The sequence below is a fragment of the Melanerpes formicivorus genome, unplaced genomic scaffold (assembly GCF_026170545.1).
Source record: "Melanerpes formicivorus ecotype bairdi unplaced genomic scaffold, bMelFor1.0.p_v2 SCAF_1, whole genome shotgun sequence".
In the NCBI taxonomy this organism is placed as follows: Eukaryota; Metazoa; Chordata; class Aves; order Piciformes; family Picidae; genus Melanerpes; species Melanerpes formicivorus.
In genome coordinates this window covers 47414678-47432598 of record NW_027142353.1, presented here as the reverse complement: position 1 = coordinate 47432598, position 17921 = coordinate 47414678, and the positions used below count along the sequence as shown (strand labels likewise).

The window sequence follows — 17921 nt, the reverse complement described above, 5'->3', positions numbered from 1 at the left end:
ATGAATATGCAGTTTGACTAAACTGACTGTGTGCACAGCCTCTGGGCTTTTCTTGTCTCTATAACTGGGAGTTATTCTTGTATGATTCCAAAATATTGGATGATGAAACCTTAATTATAAGGAAAGGCTCTGAAGAGCTCAACTATTTGGCTGAGAACTCTTGGGGCATCTCAGTCCAGGGGTGATGATGCTAACTCTTTCATTGTTCTGCAACTTAAGAGAGAGAGCATGTAAGAAGCAGTCTCAGATCAAAAAGGTTGTGGGTAAAGACCTGATTTTCTCTATACCTATGTTCATATATAGCATAATTATGTAGAGTTGTTGTTTGAATCTTATAAGAAATCTAATTGTATTTTAGCAGTTCCTTGTCCAATATTCTATCTGTCCATACAGAAATGGGATTACAGTTTTCAATAAATTGATTTTCAGGTCTTTACTTAAAAAAACAACAACAAAACCAAACAACGCACCCCCCTCCAACCCAACTTGCTGATTTATATTGCCTTTATATGAGATAATTTGTGAGCAATTTCTCATGTCATGTACATTTTTACTTAGTATTGAAAGATAATTTTGAAAAAGCTCATTTTCTTTGTATTGTGTCATCATGTCTTTTTGATGCTTTCTTAAGTAGCAAGGCTTGGTCTACTAATACATTAGTTATTTAACTCTTGAAGTATATAAAGAAAGCAATCAAACTGAAAACCATTTTATTTTTCACTTCAGAAGAACATTTTGGAGAAAACTTGACATAATTGATGTACAATATGGTTAGTTTTCATTAGTTAATATGAAAATTATGGTAGCTAAGGTAGTAGTTAGCCTAGTTAGCTATGATACAAAATATCCTAAGTGCCAAGTTTCTTACATTTTTTTAAGGTTTAACCACCCCAGCAAGACCTGCCACACTATCCCATGAGAATACTGCATATCTTGGGAACAAACTTACCATTCTGTTTAGTGCTAATGCTTTGAAGAAATAATAGTATTACTGTTTACCTTAGAAACTTAGGTATTTAGTAGTGTTAAGCTAATTAATGAGATTAATTCAAATATGCCAGCTGTGTTATTTTCAGACAGAACACATATGTATTGTGTGAGTGGATGTCAAGTATATGTGTCTATGTGCTATAGATGACTCCAGGTAAAAGTTTCTGGTCACAATTTTATTGGCAATAAAAGACCATAAAAAGGCAATAAAGGGCAATAAAAGCAAGCAAAGCAACTGGTTGGGCATGTGAGGGTACCAAACTTCACCCCACAGCAGCCGTACAATAGCTTTCTTCATCTTATATATAGTTACATCATCTACATAAACAAACTTAGGCTAAATAGAAGGCAGGCATATGATGATGAGTCTTAGAATAGGTGGGCATATCCCTGCTCATGCGCACTCTGCCTGGTAAGGGTCCTCCCAAGGGTCGAAAGATGAAGTAAATGAGTCATCCTCAAAGTTGTCCACTTTAACAAATGCTCAGTTGTTCAGGCTTCTTATCTAAAGAAAACAAATTCCCAGTTCTGAATAGAACTGAGCGTGTATCTTAATATAGCTTCTCCTCAGCCTTGGTGTCTCCAATTGGCCAAACACACTGTCTCTGTTTAAGTCTGTAAAATATGCAGCTTTCCTTTTGTCCTCAAAACAGGCTCTTGCAAGCTCCTGAGCACCAGTCCCAGTGCACTCTGAATTCTCTCTCTTTAACACAAATCACGGAATCACCGGTATATTCGTAACACTTTGTATCTATATATACATGCATACGTATAGTCAAACAACAGTGAAGTTTAGTTTATTCCTTTATTAAAACAAATAAGCAGTAGCATTTACTGCTAGCTTGATTATGACAGACTTGCTTTACCTTGTATTTGTCTTAACCCAGTGAACAACTAATACTTTTTAAAGCATTCAGGTTCTGAGACACCTACAGTTCTGTTTCTGAGCATAGCATTTAGTGAGCTTATATTAGCGTAAGACAAGAGGGTGACTCAGAATATTATAATCTCGGCTCCAAATATACTTAGGAAGTGAGACATACTAAACTGAAGTAATGAAACAAAAAAAATTCAATTTGCCATTATTGTAATGTATATCTCAGTAGTATTTAGCTCCTTCTGGAATGTTATTAAAATCTGTGTAAGGCTGCTTAGAGATACCAAAGTAGTTTGTAATGCAGGAGTTACATATACACCTGCTGCACGACATTGAGTTTAACAGGAGCATTGCCAACAAAATGAATGATGAAAGTAATAGGTCCAAGGCATGTTCATAAATTGAAAAAAAAAAAGGTGATATGAATTGACAGATCATTTGGTCTTGCACTATTTTATAGTTGCCCTGGAAGAAGACTGACACAAGTGAAATCCTTCTTTTTAATCGTTCTTAGCAGAACAGCTGAGCAGATGAAAATGACAGACAAGATTCTTTAGCTGAGGAATTTGGGGTCAAATGTATTCAGATTTTGCTTGCCTTGAACATGAATTCAGCAAATCTGGTTTTTAAAAACTCCTGGTGTTGTAACTAGTTAGTTATAATTAGATATTGCTCATGACCCTGACTTCAGTTGCAGTGGTAGCCTGAATATATGCTTGGATTTTCATTTCTGTAATTTAATGACGCTTTATATGAGTTTAGCTTACTGTCATGTATGTTATATGTAAATTTTTTAATACATTGACCTGCATGCTGGAATAAAACTATCACATTTCAGTGTTCCATTAAATGAAAATAGTAAAATTTGGTCCAGGTAGCTTTTTCTTCCCTAGGGGAAGCCCTTCATTGGATGAGATAATTCGTTCTACAGGTAATATAACACAAAAGCTGAGAAAAGGAAAGAAGGTGAGGCAGACAAAACATCAGGACTATGTGCACTTGCTTAAGCTTAAAAAGCCAATGATCTGAATGGAGAAGGATTCTGAGCAGCACCACTATATGAGGGGTTCAAAGTCTGCTACACTTACTGGTCTGAGAGCAACTAATAGTGCAGTTTAGAAAAACTCCCTTTACATGCACACACAAACAGGATATCTGTTTCCCTAAATTTTGCTTGTCACCAAATGTAAAGATTAAGTGCAAGACAGCACCTTCAAATTTTATCTGTCAGTGTTCTCAAAATCCATTGCTGGAGAGCTGAAGCAACTTCCAACCTGGTTTGGTTTATTCTAATAAAGGTTTATTCTAATTCTAATAAAGGTTCCTCAAGTTATAGCCAAGTTAGGAGAGCAGCTGCTGCTTTGTTAGATTAGAAGAGAAGTAAAACCCAGAAATTAAGCTGTGCCTTTTTTTGGGATCTACTTGGTGTCATTGAAAGCAGTATTAAATCCTATACAAGGAAGGTGGGCTTTTGAAGTTATAGAAAACATATCTTGTAAAACAAATTCATCTTACTACAGTCTTACTGAGCTTACATATTTGGTCAGTAATGATAATCAGTAATGTATGTATAGTCTATGTAGACATATTTAGGACATTTGGTTCAGGTTCATGTGTATTTTTATTAAAGAATTAAAATACCATAAACATGACATCCTAAAAGAAATTGAAAACTAGATAATGAAGAGGTAATTGCAAACATAAAATCCAAAACAAATGAATGAGGTGCTAATCATAGAATCATAGTTCTGAAGAGCTCTGCAAAACTGCTACTTCCATATTTGGCAGTGATTTTCAGCAGGTACCAGGAGGCTGAATTTGATTCTGAGCTTTGTTCACTAGATAAAATAAGAAACAGTGCAGAAGGTATCTCTTTAAGAGTTATAAGGGCGAAACGAAGAGGAAAGCAGAGCTCAGAATTAGAGTGCATAAAGCACCTACTGAAAGGGTTCAAAGTGCATCTATGCTTATCCCATATTTCAGCAGTTAAGACACTCTTTACAGAAGTTGGAAATTGAACTCATGACACTACCAGTCTCAGTGGGTGTTGTTGGAGGAAAGGTCATCTCCTATGACCTGAGAAAAGTCTGTAGGGAAGAGTTAAGCCTGTGAGAGTCTTTTTGACATAAGTGCCAAAGATCTGAAGAAGGCTTATATTCATTACCTGAGGGTGTCATGTTTCCTGTGAACCAGAAAAGGTGGCTTCTCATAATGCTGGATTTTGTGGAGCCATTTTGGACACCTCAATCTCTGAGAACTGCAAATTGGATAAATCAGTCCTATGACCCTGGGGCAACAAGTTCCCTGAAACATCAACACCTGAACAGCTAGGCCTCATACACTGGTGAAGGTTGTGATAATTGGAAGACCAATTTTGTGAATTTAACACTTCACCAGTTTTTTAAAGGTTAGGATTTTTCTTCAGAAGATACCTGAAATGCACTGTGAAATTGGGTGGTTATATGATTTTGTTCACAGCTGTAAATGCTTTACAGAGTAAAATGATGCTCAGAGTCAAGCGGGATGGTTGCATATGGCCTGCTGATACTAGTATGTATTCAGTCTGGCTAACTGGTGTTGCATGTGAGATGATAGCACAATTAGCTGTATGAGAACAATGAATGTGACGTTTTCCCCACCAGACTACAGATGAGCGGGTTCGGCTGCCAGACATTCGAGCAAGCAGGTGGTACCAGTTCCGTGTGGCAGCTGTGAATGTGCATGGGACGAGAGGCTTCACAGCACCCAGCAAGCACTTCCGATCCTCAAAAGGTTGGGTTTTGTTTGCTATGTCTGCTGCTCACCTTCTGCTCACTCACACGTGGAATGCAACCTGATCTGCCTACTTTTGTGGCAGAAGGCTGTTAAGAGGCGGGGGTTTTGGTAATTTTGCCATGAGCTTTAGAGATGGTGTGGGATTTTTTTGAAGTCAACAAAGGAATTAGAGGTTAAAGATGTATTATTCTTTTATCAGTAAGGGGCCTCAGCAAGTAAATCTCCTTTTAAACATTTTCTGCATGGTTGGTATCTGACAACATGACCCTGACACAAAGCATGAAGGAACTGGGGTTTCAGTGTGTGATTCTGAGGGTTTCTCTTACTTTTCCTTTTACTTATGAGAAATATGTTGCTTCCATATGTTTAGCAAAGTACTGAAATACTTTGTTGCATGCATCTAAATAGTTGTGGCTCACTGTTTTGATGGAACTGTGGGCTCTCTAAAACTCCCTCCTTTCTAGCACTGACTGTAAGGGCTTAAGAATAAAAAGGGTATAAATGCTAAGTAGCATATTTCTCATAATTAGAAAGGCATGTTGGACAATCCACAATATATTATAGGAATTTTTGTTGCCATTTCAGGTTTTGCAAGGGTTTGAGTAATAAAATAACTTTGAAAATTATTTCTTTATCAGTAAATGGTACCTGGGGGATAGGTGAGATAGAAATGGATCCCCTATCTGGTGAAGCTGCTGGCATTGTCCCTGGTGTGCCTTTGACCCACACAAAGCAAAATTTTCCTGATGACTCTCAAGCATACTGTAAGAGTGAGCACAGGCCAGAAACTACTCCCAACAGACAGATGGTCTGGATGTAGTCACCCTCCCTCAAAGGCGGTTGATAATTGGGGCATAGCCAGACTGTTTTAGGTGACTTCAGTGCCAAAGAATGAGATCTAGCACTCTTCACTCTACAGACAGAGGTAGTTTCTGATAGGACTTCTCTTTGGTTTATTAATGACAGAATCTTCACATTGATGTAACACATAGTTTAAGGAATGCATTTCCTCCTCTTTTTGCAGACGGAATTATCTTGCAGTACAGGCAGTTGTCATCTCAGGGTTCCTGTGCTAGATTTTAGCTTGCTGTTTGGCCATATGCAGTCCTAGAAACAAAATCTTTTTGTAGATGCAGTTGCAGAGGCTCGCAACTACTTGTGCTGGCATGGAAGGTTTAATTACTTATGGAATAAAAGTATGCATTAGACTTAATTATTTAATGCTGTAACCACATTTGCGGTAAGAAGGTTGGCTGGCATAGCTATCCCATTACTGCTGTGACCACAAACTTTTTCAAGTATAAAAGAAGTATTATTTTAATAGTTTATTATACTTAAATAGCATATCATTTCAGTCACATAAAAAATACAGTTCCTTCAAGTATTGTTGAGCTTACTGTTACAGCACACTGTAGCTGAATCTGCCACAAACTTCACAGTATCACAGTATCACAGTATCGCTAAGGTTGGAAGAGATCTCAAGGATCATTGAGTCCAACCTGTCACCACAGACCTCATGACTAGAACATGGCACCAAGTGCCACATCCAATCTCCTCTTGAACACCTCCAGGGATGGTGACTCCACCACCTCCCTGGGCAGCACTGGGTTTGTAAAGATTTTCCAGCTGTGCTGCTTGGAACCACTTAAATTGAAGTTACTTGAAGGTGATGTGATAACACAGGCTTTGGCTTAAGAGTAACATTTTCAGGCAAGATTTGCATTGCTTTCCAAAAACTTTGTCCCCTACTGAGTGTGCTAGCCACAGGAGTATATGTTGTGTAGGTGTGAATATCAGAACATCCATAGCAAGTCATATGGAAGGTCTCCTTAGTCCAGTATCTGACTGCAGTCAAAAGTGGATCAGCATAAGAGCAGGATAACTGTACAGGGATATTTCTTCAGAATAGCTTCCCAGATGTAGTGATTTGTTTCAGGAGCTTGAAATGTCAGATACCAGAGTCCTCTTTTTCTGTGGTCTCTGCAGGTATCCTTAAAACACTTGCTCTACTTGAATGCTTCTCACAGCTGTCTGATGTAGGTGGGGAGCACTTTTAGGACACTGTGGCAAGGACTGCAGGAGGCAGTAGTATCTGTACATGTTCTTAACTACTCAATCAAAATGACAGGATTTGATAGTGGCAAAAAGTACATAGCCAGTGTTTTTCAAAAAGCTTCTGTAACCTTCAAAATAACAATTTTCAAATCTAAACTTCATCCCTTGGCAGAGAATAGTGAATTGACAGAAGAACAGTAAGGAGTTCAGTTAGCTCAGTTTCATAGCCAAAATCACGATACTCTGGTGGCTCATCTCTCTATGTTATTGTCGGTTGTTATTGTAAGGATGCTGTGTTCATGTAGAAGTGCTAGGTGACACAGGTGAAGACATTGCTAGGTGGTGGGTGGGAATGATACTAGGATGCTTCAATTGGTATATCTTAACCTTCATGTCACTGAGTAGGTGCTTATAGCAGTAATGGTTACAGTGTCATGTAAGTATTTAATTACTACTTTGGAGCTTAGTGGAAAGTGGCAGGCCCTGCATGGCAGAGAGGTAAGAAACTACTGCTCAGAGATGCTTATTTTTTTGAGTGCCAGCATCTACTGGCCCCTGCTGAGCTCCTACAGGCACATTTAACCTCCAGTTTGGAAAAGAAAAGCAGACTTTGGCACATCTCCGTTGGAATGTTGCTTACTGCCTGTGTTACATCTATGTGAAATGTGGACAGAAATTCGCATTAATTCTTGCAGTTTCAGTTCATCCTATAGTGCTAAGACCAAGAGAAGATTATTATCTTTTTCAGACTTAGACGAAGCTTTCATCAAAAAGAAACCCTTTGATCAGGAAACATGACAGCAATTCTTAAGACAGTTCCTCACACAAGATGCTGAACTTTTACCAATGGCGTCTAAGTTATAATGAATAGCGAATTATTTGGCTTTTTTAGGAGGACAAACATGTTATATGATCTGAATCTAGGGAAGAGTACGGCACCACAAAGTCACTGTCACTAAATATTTGAAGCTGTTAAGAACATTCAGAACATTGGTGCTGTAATTACTTGGAGACTTTTTGTCTAGTTACCACAATAGCATTTTACACTATTTTGTATTTTTTGAAACTACAAAAAAGGTGATCTCTAAGTAGACAGCAAAGTAAGCTTTTGTTTTATTCAAAATAACATTAAGTCTTCTGAGGTATGTAATTTCCATTACCTTTGCACTAAATAAAGCTTCTTACTATCTAAATTAGCTTAATTTTCCAGTCATGAAAAAAGGAAAAATAGGAAAGCAAGTCTTTCATCAAGCATTTTAGCTTGCCATTCTTTGTTTAGTTGTGCTTTAAAGTTTTATCTACTGCAGCTCTTGATGCTTTTATACTGTAAACATATGAGGTGAAGGCTTATTAGCTGTTTTACACTACCTCATGTTAATTTATGTCATTAATATGTAAATAAGAAATAAAGTAACACAGCTGAGAAGATTGATGAAATATTCAGGGCCTAAGCAGAGATAATTTTTTTATGCTCTTTATTTCTGTTTTATGAAGAAAATGAAGAAGGATTTGTGTGTGTTTGTCTTCATAGAGAATAAAATCTTATTCCAAAATCACAAGAAACACTGATTAGATTATACCTGACTGTTTGGAGCAGAGTCGCCCTAAGATGAAGTGAATGCTCTACCTAGGAGCGTGGGTTCTTTCCTAGAAGTAGATCTCTGTACACAGATTCACAGGTTGATACTGTCATCTAAAACTGGTCAAAACTTTCTGCTATTTTGACAAAAAGTCTCCAGTGCATTTTCCAGGGTTTTTATATTATGCATGCTTCCCCTTTCATATGCAGCTGAGTGTCAGCAGTTTGCAATAACAACAAAATAAATCTAGCAAATGCTTGGCAGCACATTTTTGAGTCCCAAAGATACAAATACATTTATCTTCATATTTTGACTGGCCCTCTCCAAGCTACTTCATGTTTCCTTGGAAGCAGGAGAGGACCCATTAATTACTTCTTGGATGGAAAGCTACCTTTGCTTTTCTCACATTAAGTGGGCACTGCATAGCTGAACCCAACTGATGAGAAGTGCTCAACACTTAGTAACAAAACCTTAATTTGCTGCACTTTGGTGAGTTTTTAGACTAATTTGACTTCCTTCTTGTCATTTCTGATGAGAATGAACTCCTAGTAACATACTGCAGTTAACTAGAGGGGTCAGTGTTAGGTATTTCCATGTCATATATTATCTTGTTGGTCCATAGTTAGGTATTTTGCCATTTTCTAAGACTGTAAGAGTCTGTAAGAGAAACACAATGAGCCCAAGCCATCCAGTCCTACCTCTGCTGAAGGTTATCTTTGACATGAAGGCAGTTGCTAGCAAACACAGGGTAAATTGTCAAGCAGGAGGAGGCAGACAACATTGTTTTCACAGCACATAACTACCATGCTGGATGTGATTTCATGCGTACATTACTGAGTGTGAGTAAAACCAGAACAGACACCCCCTCCTGGCAATAAAATTCTCTCTGTTGCTCCTTTGGGACCAATGATTTTTTTTATAGTGTTGCACAGCTAGTTTATGTGTGCCATTTCCATTGGGCAAAGCCAGTCCTTGCACTTATGCCTTGGAATTGTTTAATGGTTGGAAACTTGTCTGTAGAGCAGCTTCAGCAAATTTTTAAGAGTTAGAGATCTAATATTTACAAGATAGCAATTTCCAGTCAGGAAAAAGTAATCTATAAGGAAGAACTGAAATTGGAATCAAACTCGTGTCACTTTTACAACTCGGAACAAGAACTCTGTTTCCAAAGTAATTATTTGCTTCTCCAACATATATTCCAAATCATTAACTGTGTTCATTACAGTTACAACATTTAAAGCCAAAGTGCAGCAGGATATGATGTGATCCCTGTGTATGGTTTGCCCATAGTGTTCTGTTAAGGTTACAAAATAGTTTCAGATCCCATTAACTAAGCAAATTTTGTAGAATATAAATAGTCCATCGCTGTGTTTACAAATCTGAGTGTGGGAAGATGTGCATTTTGAAATGCATATGCAATTTTGCAGCAAGGAATCCTTCCTTTTTGGAACTAGAGTCAGAGTTTTGTTTGTGATGCCTAAGTAGCCAGCAAGACAAGAATTCAAGTCTTTTAGGTATACTTAAGCCTGGTACAATCTAGACAAGTGCAATACTTAACTCCATGTGCTGGAACAGCAGCTTCAGCCTTGACCTAAATAAGCTATCATTTCTAGCAGCAAGAAGTGTCAGACTGCTGAGACCAGAATTTTTTCCTGTTGAGGAAAGCTCTCTGTGCCAATTTCTATGATGTATGTAACATGCTTTATTTTATTGGAGTTGCAGTATAAACTGCAAAAGAAAAGCTGCACCTTACATTACTCTGCAAACCAAAGAATTAGATTTAACACTCAGGTAAATTTCTGTGTATAAAGGAAAAAATTTGCAGTAGTTTCTATTCCAGTAATTTAATGTTCATGTATCTCTACAACTACCTTAAGGGAGGGTGTAGACAGGCAGAGGCTGGTCTCTTCTCCCAGGCAACTAGTACCAGAACAAGAGGACATAGTGTCAGGCTGCACCTGGGGAGGTTTAGCCTGGAGGTTAGGAAGGAGTTCTTCACAGAAAGAGTGATTGGCCATTGGAATGGGCTGCCCGAGGAGGTGTTAGAGTCACCATCACTGGAGGTGTTCAGGAGGAGACTTGACAGGGTGCTTGGTTGCATGGTTTAGTTGATTAGGTGGTGTTGGGTGATAGGTTGGACACGATGATCTTGAAGGTCTCTTCCAACCTGATTTATTCTGTTCTATTCTATTCTATCTAGTATCCGAATGATACATGTAGCCAGTCAGTCAAAGGGATCACAGATATGTGAAAGTTAACAGCAGAATGGCTGTTAGCTTTATAGTCAGCAGATTGCCAGTTTAGCTTCACTGTCAGGTTAAGAAACACCTTATGTATGTAAGCTTTATAATCCAGTACCAGTTACTAGGCCTTGAAGTATTTCAGCATGAGTTGTACACTGCTTTTAATGTCTGCAAAGACAGAAGCAGAATAGAGCACCTTGTAGAAGTGTGACTTTTCAGTTCACTAATGCAATAGTAAAGGCTTTTAAAAAATCAGGAAAAAGCAACTAATCTCTTACCTAGTAACTGGCAGGTGTGCATTATGGGGGAGCATGCTCTCAGCAGGTTTTTGAGGTTTGAGGGGTGGTTTTTTGATTTTTTTTGTTTGTGTTTTAGGTGTTTTTTTTAAACAGGCTTTGTAGAGGTCTTGTTGTTTATGAGGGTGGGGTTTAGGTAATTAATTTTTTTCATGTTGATAACAGATGACACTTACTGAATAACATTCATAGAAAGAGTTATTGGCCATTGGAATGGGCTGCCCAGGGAGGTGGTGGAGTCACCATCACTGGATGTGTTTAGGAAGAGACTGGATGGGGTGCTTGTTGTCATGGTTTAGTTGATTAGATGGTGTTGGATGATAGGTTGGACTTGATGATCTCAAAGGTGTCTTCCAGCCTGGTTAATTCAATTCAATTCTATTCTATTCTATTCTATTCTATTCTATTCTATTCTATTCTATTCTGTTCTGTTCTGTTCTGTTCTGTTCTGTTCTGTTCTGTTCTGTTCGATCTTACTGCTATTCCTTCTCATCTGTTTGTTTTGTTAGTGGAACTCAACCCTTTGAAGTGAAAGAAAAGGTTAATATTCTTATGTTTGGAACATACAAAATAATGACAGCTGGAACACTGAGGAGTGTCACAGAAATATATAGGAATAGATTAATAAGTAATATATTTATATTGAAATGCTTGCTATGGAATGGATCCTCAGCTTGTATAAAATACTAAGTGGCTTAATTTTTCAGGTCATACATTCCAAATCCAAAAAATATGTTACTGTTGTGTCTACAATCATAAGATTTTTCAGATGATTAAATGCAAAAACTAACAAATTTTGTTTGTCTTTGTCATCTTCCATCCTAGTTTATTACTTATTCTAGCTAAGTGTAGTAGTTATAAAAAAAACACTTCTAGAAAATGTGTCACTTAGAAATGTCTTGCCTTTTCACATCTGTCTTCTGCTGGTGCCACCACCACTCTTCCTGCTGTTCAATGGCATTTCTGTGGATTAAATTTGCAAGGTTTGCACTAGAGGGACTATGAGGAAAGGGGGCACTCAGGAAAATGTGTTCCTGCTGTTACTGTATTATTTCCCATGTATATTTCTTTGAAGAGGATGATTGTTATTTCCTTGGCTGCAGTTGCCCAATGATATTTTTAATAAAACATTTACATTCTCCTATAGCAAGGTTTTCTTTTTAAATGCATTTTGTCTGCTGACTGGACATTTGCTAGTGAACACAGAAGAAATGCTACTGATAAAGTAATATTTTCAATAAACTGTGGAGTTTATAGAAAGCCTAAGGTGAGATGCTGCTGTTACAAAAGTCAACTGATCTGTTGGTTTGAGTATGCATATAGCTCTTCCTTAGTGTTTTCCTTTTCTGCTTATGTAACTGAAAAAAAATGTTTGAAGTTATCTTAAAAGAAAAAAAAAGTCCTGATATTCTGAAACATACAAATTCTCCTGCAATTTTATGGAGACAGAAACATTTGAAAAGGAAGAGTGTAACTTTGTCATTTGCATTCATGCTTGTTAGAAATTAGTGAATAGAAGTTTAAAGTATGTTTTAAATATATTTAGTATTTTTAATTACTTTGCCCAAGAGAACTATTTTAGTTAACTTCTAGGGGTTTTTTAAGTGACTTTCAAAATCTTGTATAGATGCAGGATAAAGACAAGCATGTTCTATGGTCATAATTGTTTTTTGCTTGTAGCTGATCATTTGTGAAGATACTCTCTGAAATATTTTACTCTGTCCAATATGTTAGGTATACATAATACATGGGGCATAGTACTTCTGGGAGATAACCTGAATAATTCACCTACAGTAATATCATCATGTTGCACTTCAGGTTATAAATGTTTTATTGCCATATTACATTGTTGTATGACATAAAAAGACCCTGACACTTCATATCGCTGAAGATGAAAGATCTTGGATTTATGAATATTATTATGTTTATATTTATTTTACCTAAATTTCATTCTGTGTTTATTTTATTATCTTAGTAAATGAAAAGTTGTGCTAGGGAACAGTATGAACTATTTAACTAAGTAAATCTCTTAAATATATACCCCCCAATATAAATAACTTTGTATGCTTTAAGATGGAGTGGTTTGCTACTTCACAGATAAAGAAAGACATGTAAGGACAATGCTTCTTAAAAGCCAGGAAAAAAAACCAACCCAAAACTGGCTTGCAAGATCATTTAAAAACAAGTAAGAAAAAATAAATAATTCTCCTGATTTTAAAAATAAAGTTAAATTTCCAGAATTATGCAACTCAGATATCATAGTATCATAGTATCATAGTATCATTCAGGGTTGGAAGGGACCACAAGGATCATCTAGTTCCAACCCCCCTGCCATGGGCAGGGACACCCCACACTAGAGCAGGCTGGACAGAGCCTCATCCAGCCTGGGCTTAAACACCTCCAGGGACGAGGCCTCGACCACCTCCCTGGACAACCCATTCCAGGGTCTCACCACTCTCATGGTGAAGAACCTCCTCCTCACATCCAGCCCGAATCTCCCCACCTCCAGCTTCATTCCATTCCCTCTAGTCCTATCACTACCTGAGATCCTGAGAAGTCCTTCCCCAGCCTTCCTGTATGATTTGTAAGTTTTATAGCTAAAGGTTAGGTTGAATTATATGTGTGAGGAAACAGAGACATCCATTGTTATTTAACCAAGTCTCATGCTAAATAACAGGAATAAGCCATTATTTCACATCTGATCTCTAAAAAGGAAATGATGTCTTTATTAATTTTGAATGTGTCAGTTTTCATGACCTAAATGATGGAGTTTTTCATTGAGACCATTTGTCATAGGGATTATCTGATGAACTTAGTATGCCTGGAAAGTTTATTTAACAGCTCATTTGCCATTATAAGACGATGCAGGTGAACCAGGAGGTAAATGAGTGCCTGGTGTCCCCTCTGCACACCTTCAGTTTTATTTCTGGCAAATAAGTGATGTCTCATTTGAAATTGAATAAAACATTTTCAGATAAAATCAGATTGTTTTTACTTGGCTAGAGGTTTACAACATGCCTAACTTACTGAGAATTTAATTTATTCTGCCTAATATACTTTTTAATTCTTTTGTGTCACAGTATTTACTTCTGCTTAAAATTTGGGTTTGCTGTTCCTTATGTTCTGTCACTAATGTTTGGCTGCCATGGGCATTAAAAAAAAAACCCACATAAAAATGTAGAAGTCAAAAAGTAGGAGTTGGTAAATAGCAAATTGGACTTTGGGAAGTTTACTTGCAAAAGTTCCATTGACTCAACTTACTCAGGGCCAGAATATTACATAGTAGGCCCACAAGGAGGACCTAACATTCAATATTGGAAAAGGTGCAATATATGAACCTCTGACTGGTAGGTGTCCTTAACCCTAGAGTCAGAATAGAGACAGCTGAAAGAATAATATATGAGTTGATATTGACCAGAATTTAAATGAGAGTAGGGAAATAAATCACAGTGGTAGTTTATTGCTTTTTGTTGTTGTAAAAAACAAACAAACAAACAAAAAAAACCCTACCAACCCTCTAGGCTTCTATGACATCATAATACATCATTATATCTTAATTATTTTTATTTTAAGGAAGTTTTTATGTCCCATGGTGGTCAGTTACAATACCAGAAGTTTGGAGAAACATGTTGTCCTGGGTTAACACATGCCATTCTCACAAGTCCCTTTACCCCACAGGAGGGGAAATAAAAAAAAACCCACTGAGTTGACATAAAGAGTTTTATGGGAATGATACAATGCACAATAACCTTAGCCTATTTGCAGAAAACACTCAGCAAAATGCAGAAACAGCAGCAGAAGACGGTGATGAAAACAGTTCCCCTAACGCAAGCACCCAGCAGCCAGCTCAGCAAAAACCAACACCCCAAACCCAGAAAAGGGAAGCAGCTTGTGTTACAATCTGAACTTCAAGCCTCACAATACTTTGCTCCAGCCAGCACTTTCATTTTGAAGCTGGCATGACAGTAGCATGGTGTTGAATATCAGCAGCAAATTCAGTTCAATGCATGCCACATATAAAACCATTATTTCATCATCTAAGAATTATCTCTGGCAACACTGAAAAAATATTCAGTGTTTCCATCATACAATTCTGTTATGACTATACAAGGTCACTTGTAGAACACAAATGGCTTACATTCACTGAGTATTTAAAATAGTGGATGACAGAAGTAAAACTGAGTCTAGTACATTTTGATAGAGCTTCATAATATTTGTGAACTTTCAACAACATTTGCAGATGACACCAAGCTGGGGGCAGGTGTTAATCTACTGGAGATTAGAGGGAGGCTCTGCAGAGGGACCTCGACAGGCTGGACAGATGGGCAGAGTCCAACGGCATGAGATTTAACACATCCACGTGCTGGGTTCTGCACATTGGCCACAACAACCCCATGCAGTGCTGCAGGCTGGGGTCAGAGTGGCTGGAGAGCAGCCAGGCAGAGAGGGTCGTGGGGATACTGGTCGATGGTAGGCTGAACATGAGCCTGCAGTGTGCCCAGGCAGCCAAGAGGGCCAATGGCATCCTGGCCTGTACCAGGAACAGTGTGGCCAGCAGGAGCAGAGAAGTCATTCTGCCCATGTACACTGCACTGGTTAGGCAACACCTTGAGTTCTGTGTCCAGTTCTGGGCTCCTCAGTTTAGGAAGGAAGTTGAGTTGCTGGAACGTGTCCAGAAAAGAGCAACAAAGTTGGTGAGGGGCTTGGAACACAAGCCCTGTGAGGAGAGGCTGAGGGAGCTGGGGTTGCTCAGCCTGGAGAAGAGGAGGCTCAGGGGAGACCTTATTGCTCTCTACAACTACCTGAAGGGAGGTTGTAGACAGGCAGAGGTTGGTCTCTCTCCCAGGCAACTGGCACCAGAACAAGAGGACACAGGCTCAAGCTGCACCAGGGGAGGTTTAGGCTGGAGGTTAGGAAGAAGTTCTGTTCAGAGAGAGTGATTGCCCATTGGAATGGGCTGCCCGGGGATGTGGTGGAGTCACCATGATTGGAGACGTTCAAGAGGAGACTTGATAGGGTGCTTGGTTGCATGGTTTAGTTGATTAGGTGGGTTGGATAATAGGTTGGACGCAATGATCTTGAAGGTCTCTTCTAACCTGGTCTGGTCTATTCTATTCTATTCTATTCTAATTTCAGTAGAGCTAAAATTTCTCAGTTTCAAGAAGCCGTATCAATTATGGGAACATTTTGCCTGAATTTTCTTCAGTATCTTGTGTGTGTTTAATCCATTTTCTGTATGTCTGGTAAATACATAAGATGAAGATGGTCTTTTCCTTATTAAAGACTATCTTTATTTTAAAATCTTTGTTTTAAATTCCAGATCCATCTGCTCCACCAGCTCCTTCTAATATCAGAATTGCCAATATCAGTGGAAACAATGATGGGACTGTAAATGTAATGATTACATGGGATCTTCCTGAAGAGCCTGATATCCCAGTGCATCACTACAAAGTCTTCTGGAGCTGGACATACAGCAAATATGTAATCCCAGCTAAAAAAAAGAGAAGGAAGATTACTGATGGGGTAAGAATGAAAATAGTGAATGAGATAGAAATGTGACAAATTACTAATTGCAGTGATTTCAGCAGCTGGTAGTGGTCTTAAATGTAAATATCATCAAATACATAATGCATCATTTCATTCTCTCAATTGATATCTTTTGCTAATTCAGTAAGAGAAGTTGGCTTCTGACTTAAAATGCAGATAAATAATATAAGATTTTGCAGGAAAGAGAAACTGAAAATTGAATGTTATTTGTTGTCCAAATTCAGAGTTATTTTATTAGTACTTCATAAAGATACAGATTTATTTAAAAAGCCTAACATCTGTTACGTTCTTCTTTCACTATGCAAATAAAACTTGCTACACTATTATATAGAGCCATTAAAGAGTCAGTATAGGTCCAAGGGAAAAAAAAACCCAACCAAACACAAAACTCTTTAAATAGCATCCACCACCAAAGATCTAACATACTTCGGTAACAGCAAGATCTGATTAGTTTCTTGAATGATGTATCAAATATTGGTCTACTGGAAAGCTATATGTTTAGGCATCCTTAAGAATATTGTGTGTTATTTTAAAGTAGTTAATAGAAGCAGAAATCATTTATAGATAACAGGCTGAACTTAATTCTCAGTGCTCTTAATAAATGCATTGTGAGTATTTGGTCCCACGTCTACGTTAATATTGTGTTTTAGTCCTGGTTGTCCCCATGCACTGTGATGAATGACAGAGTATCCCTCAGTCACCAAAATCAAAACTAAAGGCAATGAAGGCTGTGTGCTGAGTTCATCCACACCAGGCTGGACACAGTGGAGGTGCTACTGTGGAATTTTGCTGAATACATACCTCCTTGTAGGAACTGAGAGCTCCCAAACAGAGAAGGACCTGGGGGTACTGATCGACAGCCGCCTAAACATGAGCCAGCAGTGTGCCCAGGTGGCCAAGAAGGCCAATGGCATCCTGGCCTGCATTAGGAATAGTGTGGCCAGCAGGAGCAGGGAAGTCATTGTGCCTCTGTACTCTGCATTGGTTAGGCCGCACCTTGAGTACTGTGTCCAGTTCTGTGCCCCTCAGTTTAAGAAGGATATCGAGACACTTGAACATGTCCAGAGAAGGGCAACAAGGCTGGTGAGAGGCCTTGAACACAAGCCCTATGAGGAGAGGCTGAGGGAGCTGGGATTGTTTAGCCTGGAGATGAGGAGGCTCAGGGGTGACCTCGTTGCCCTCTATATGCTCGAGGTCAGGAGAAAGTTCTTCACCAAGCGAGTTGTTTGTCAGTGATTGCCCATTGGAATGGGCTGCCCAGGGAGGTGGTGGAGTCACTTTCCCTGGAGGTGTTCAAGAGGGGATTGGACCTGGCACTTGGTGCCATGGTTTATTCATGAGGTCTGTGTTGACAGGTTGGACATGATGATCTTTGAGGTCTCTTCAAACCTTGGTGATTCTGTGATTAATAATCAATAGTCTTGAACATTATAGCAACTCTTGTGTCTAAAAATTGAAATTGTAGAGATTAAGAAAAAAAAGGTCAAAAATCTAATCTTTCATTGCATAATGGGTTTTTTATCCACTTTTTACCTTTAAGTGTAGTCTAGTCTAATTT

The 17921-nt window shown here is 38.4% G+C and overlaps 1 protein-coding gene across 1 annotated transcript in view; it reads left to right on the top strand.

The window, feature by feature from the left end:
• Window positions 1-17921, top strand: part of ANOS1 (anosmin 1) — a 188819-nt gene that overhangs the window by 131658 nt on the left and 39240 nt on the right. Inside the window, exons 6-7 of the mRNA XM_068141783.1 lie at window positions 4510-4639; window positions 16137-16339. Of these exons, the coding sequence (XP_067997884.1) occupies window positions 4510-4639; window positions 16137-16339 (333 nt within the window). The remainder of the gene's footprint in view (window positions 1-4509; window positions 4640-16136; window positions 16340-17921) is intronic.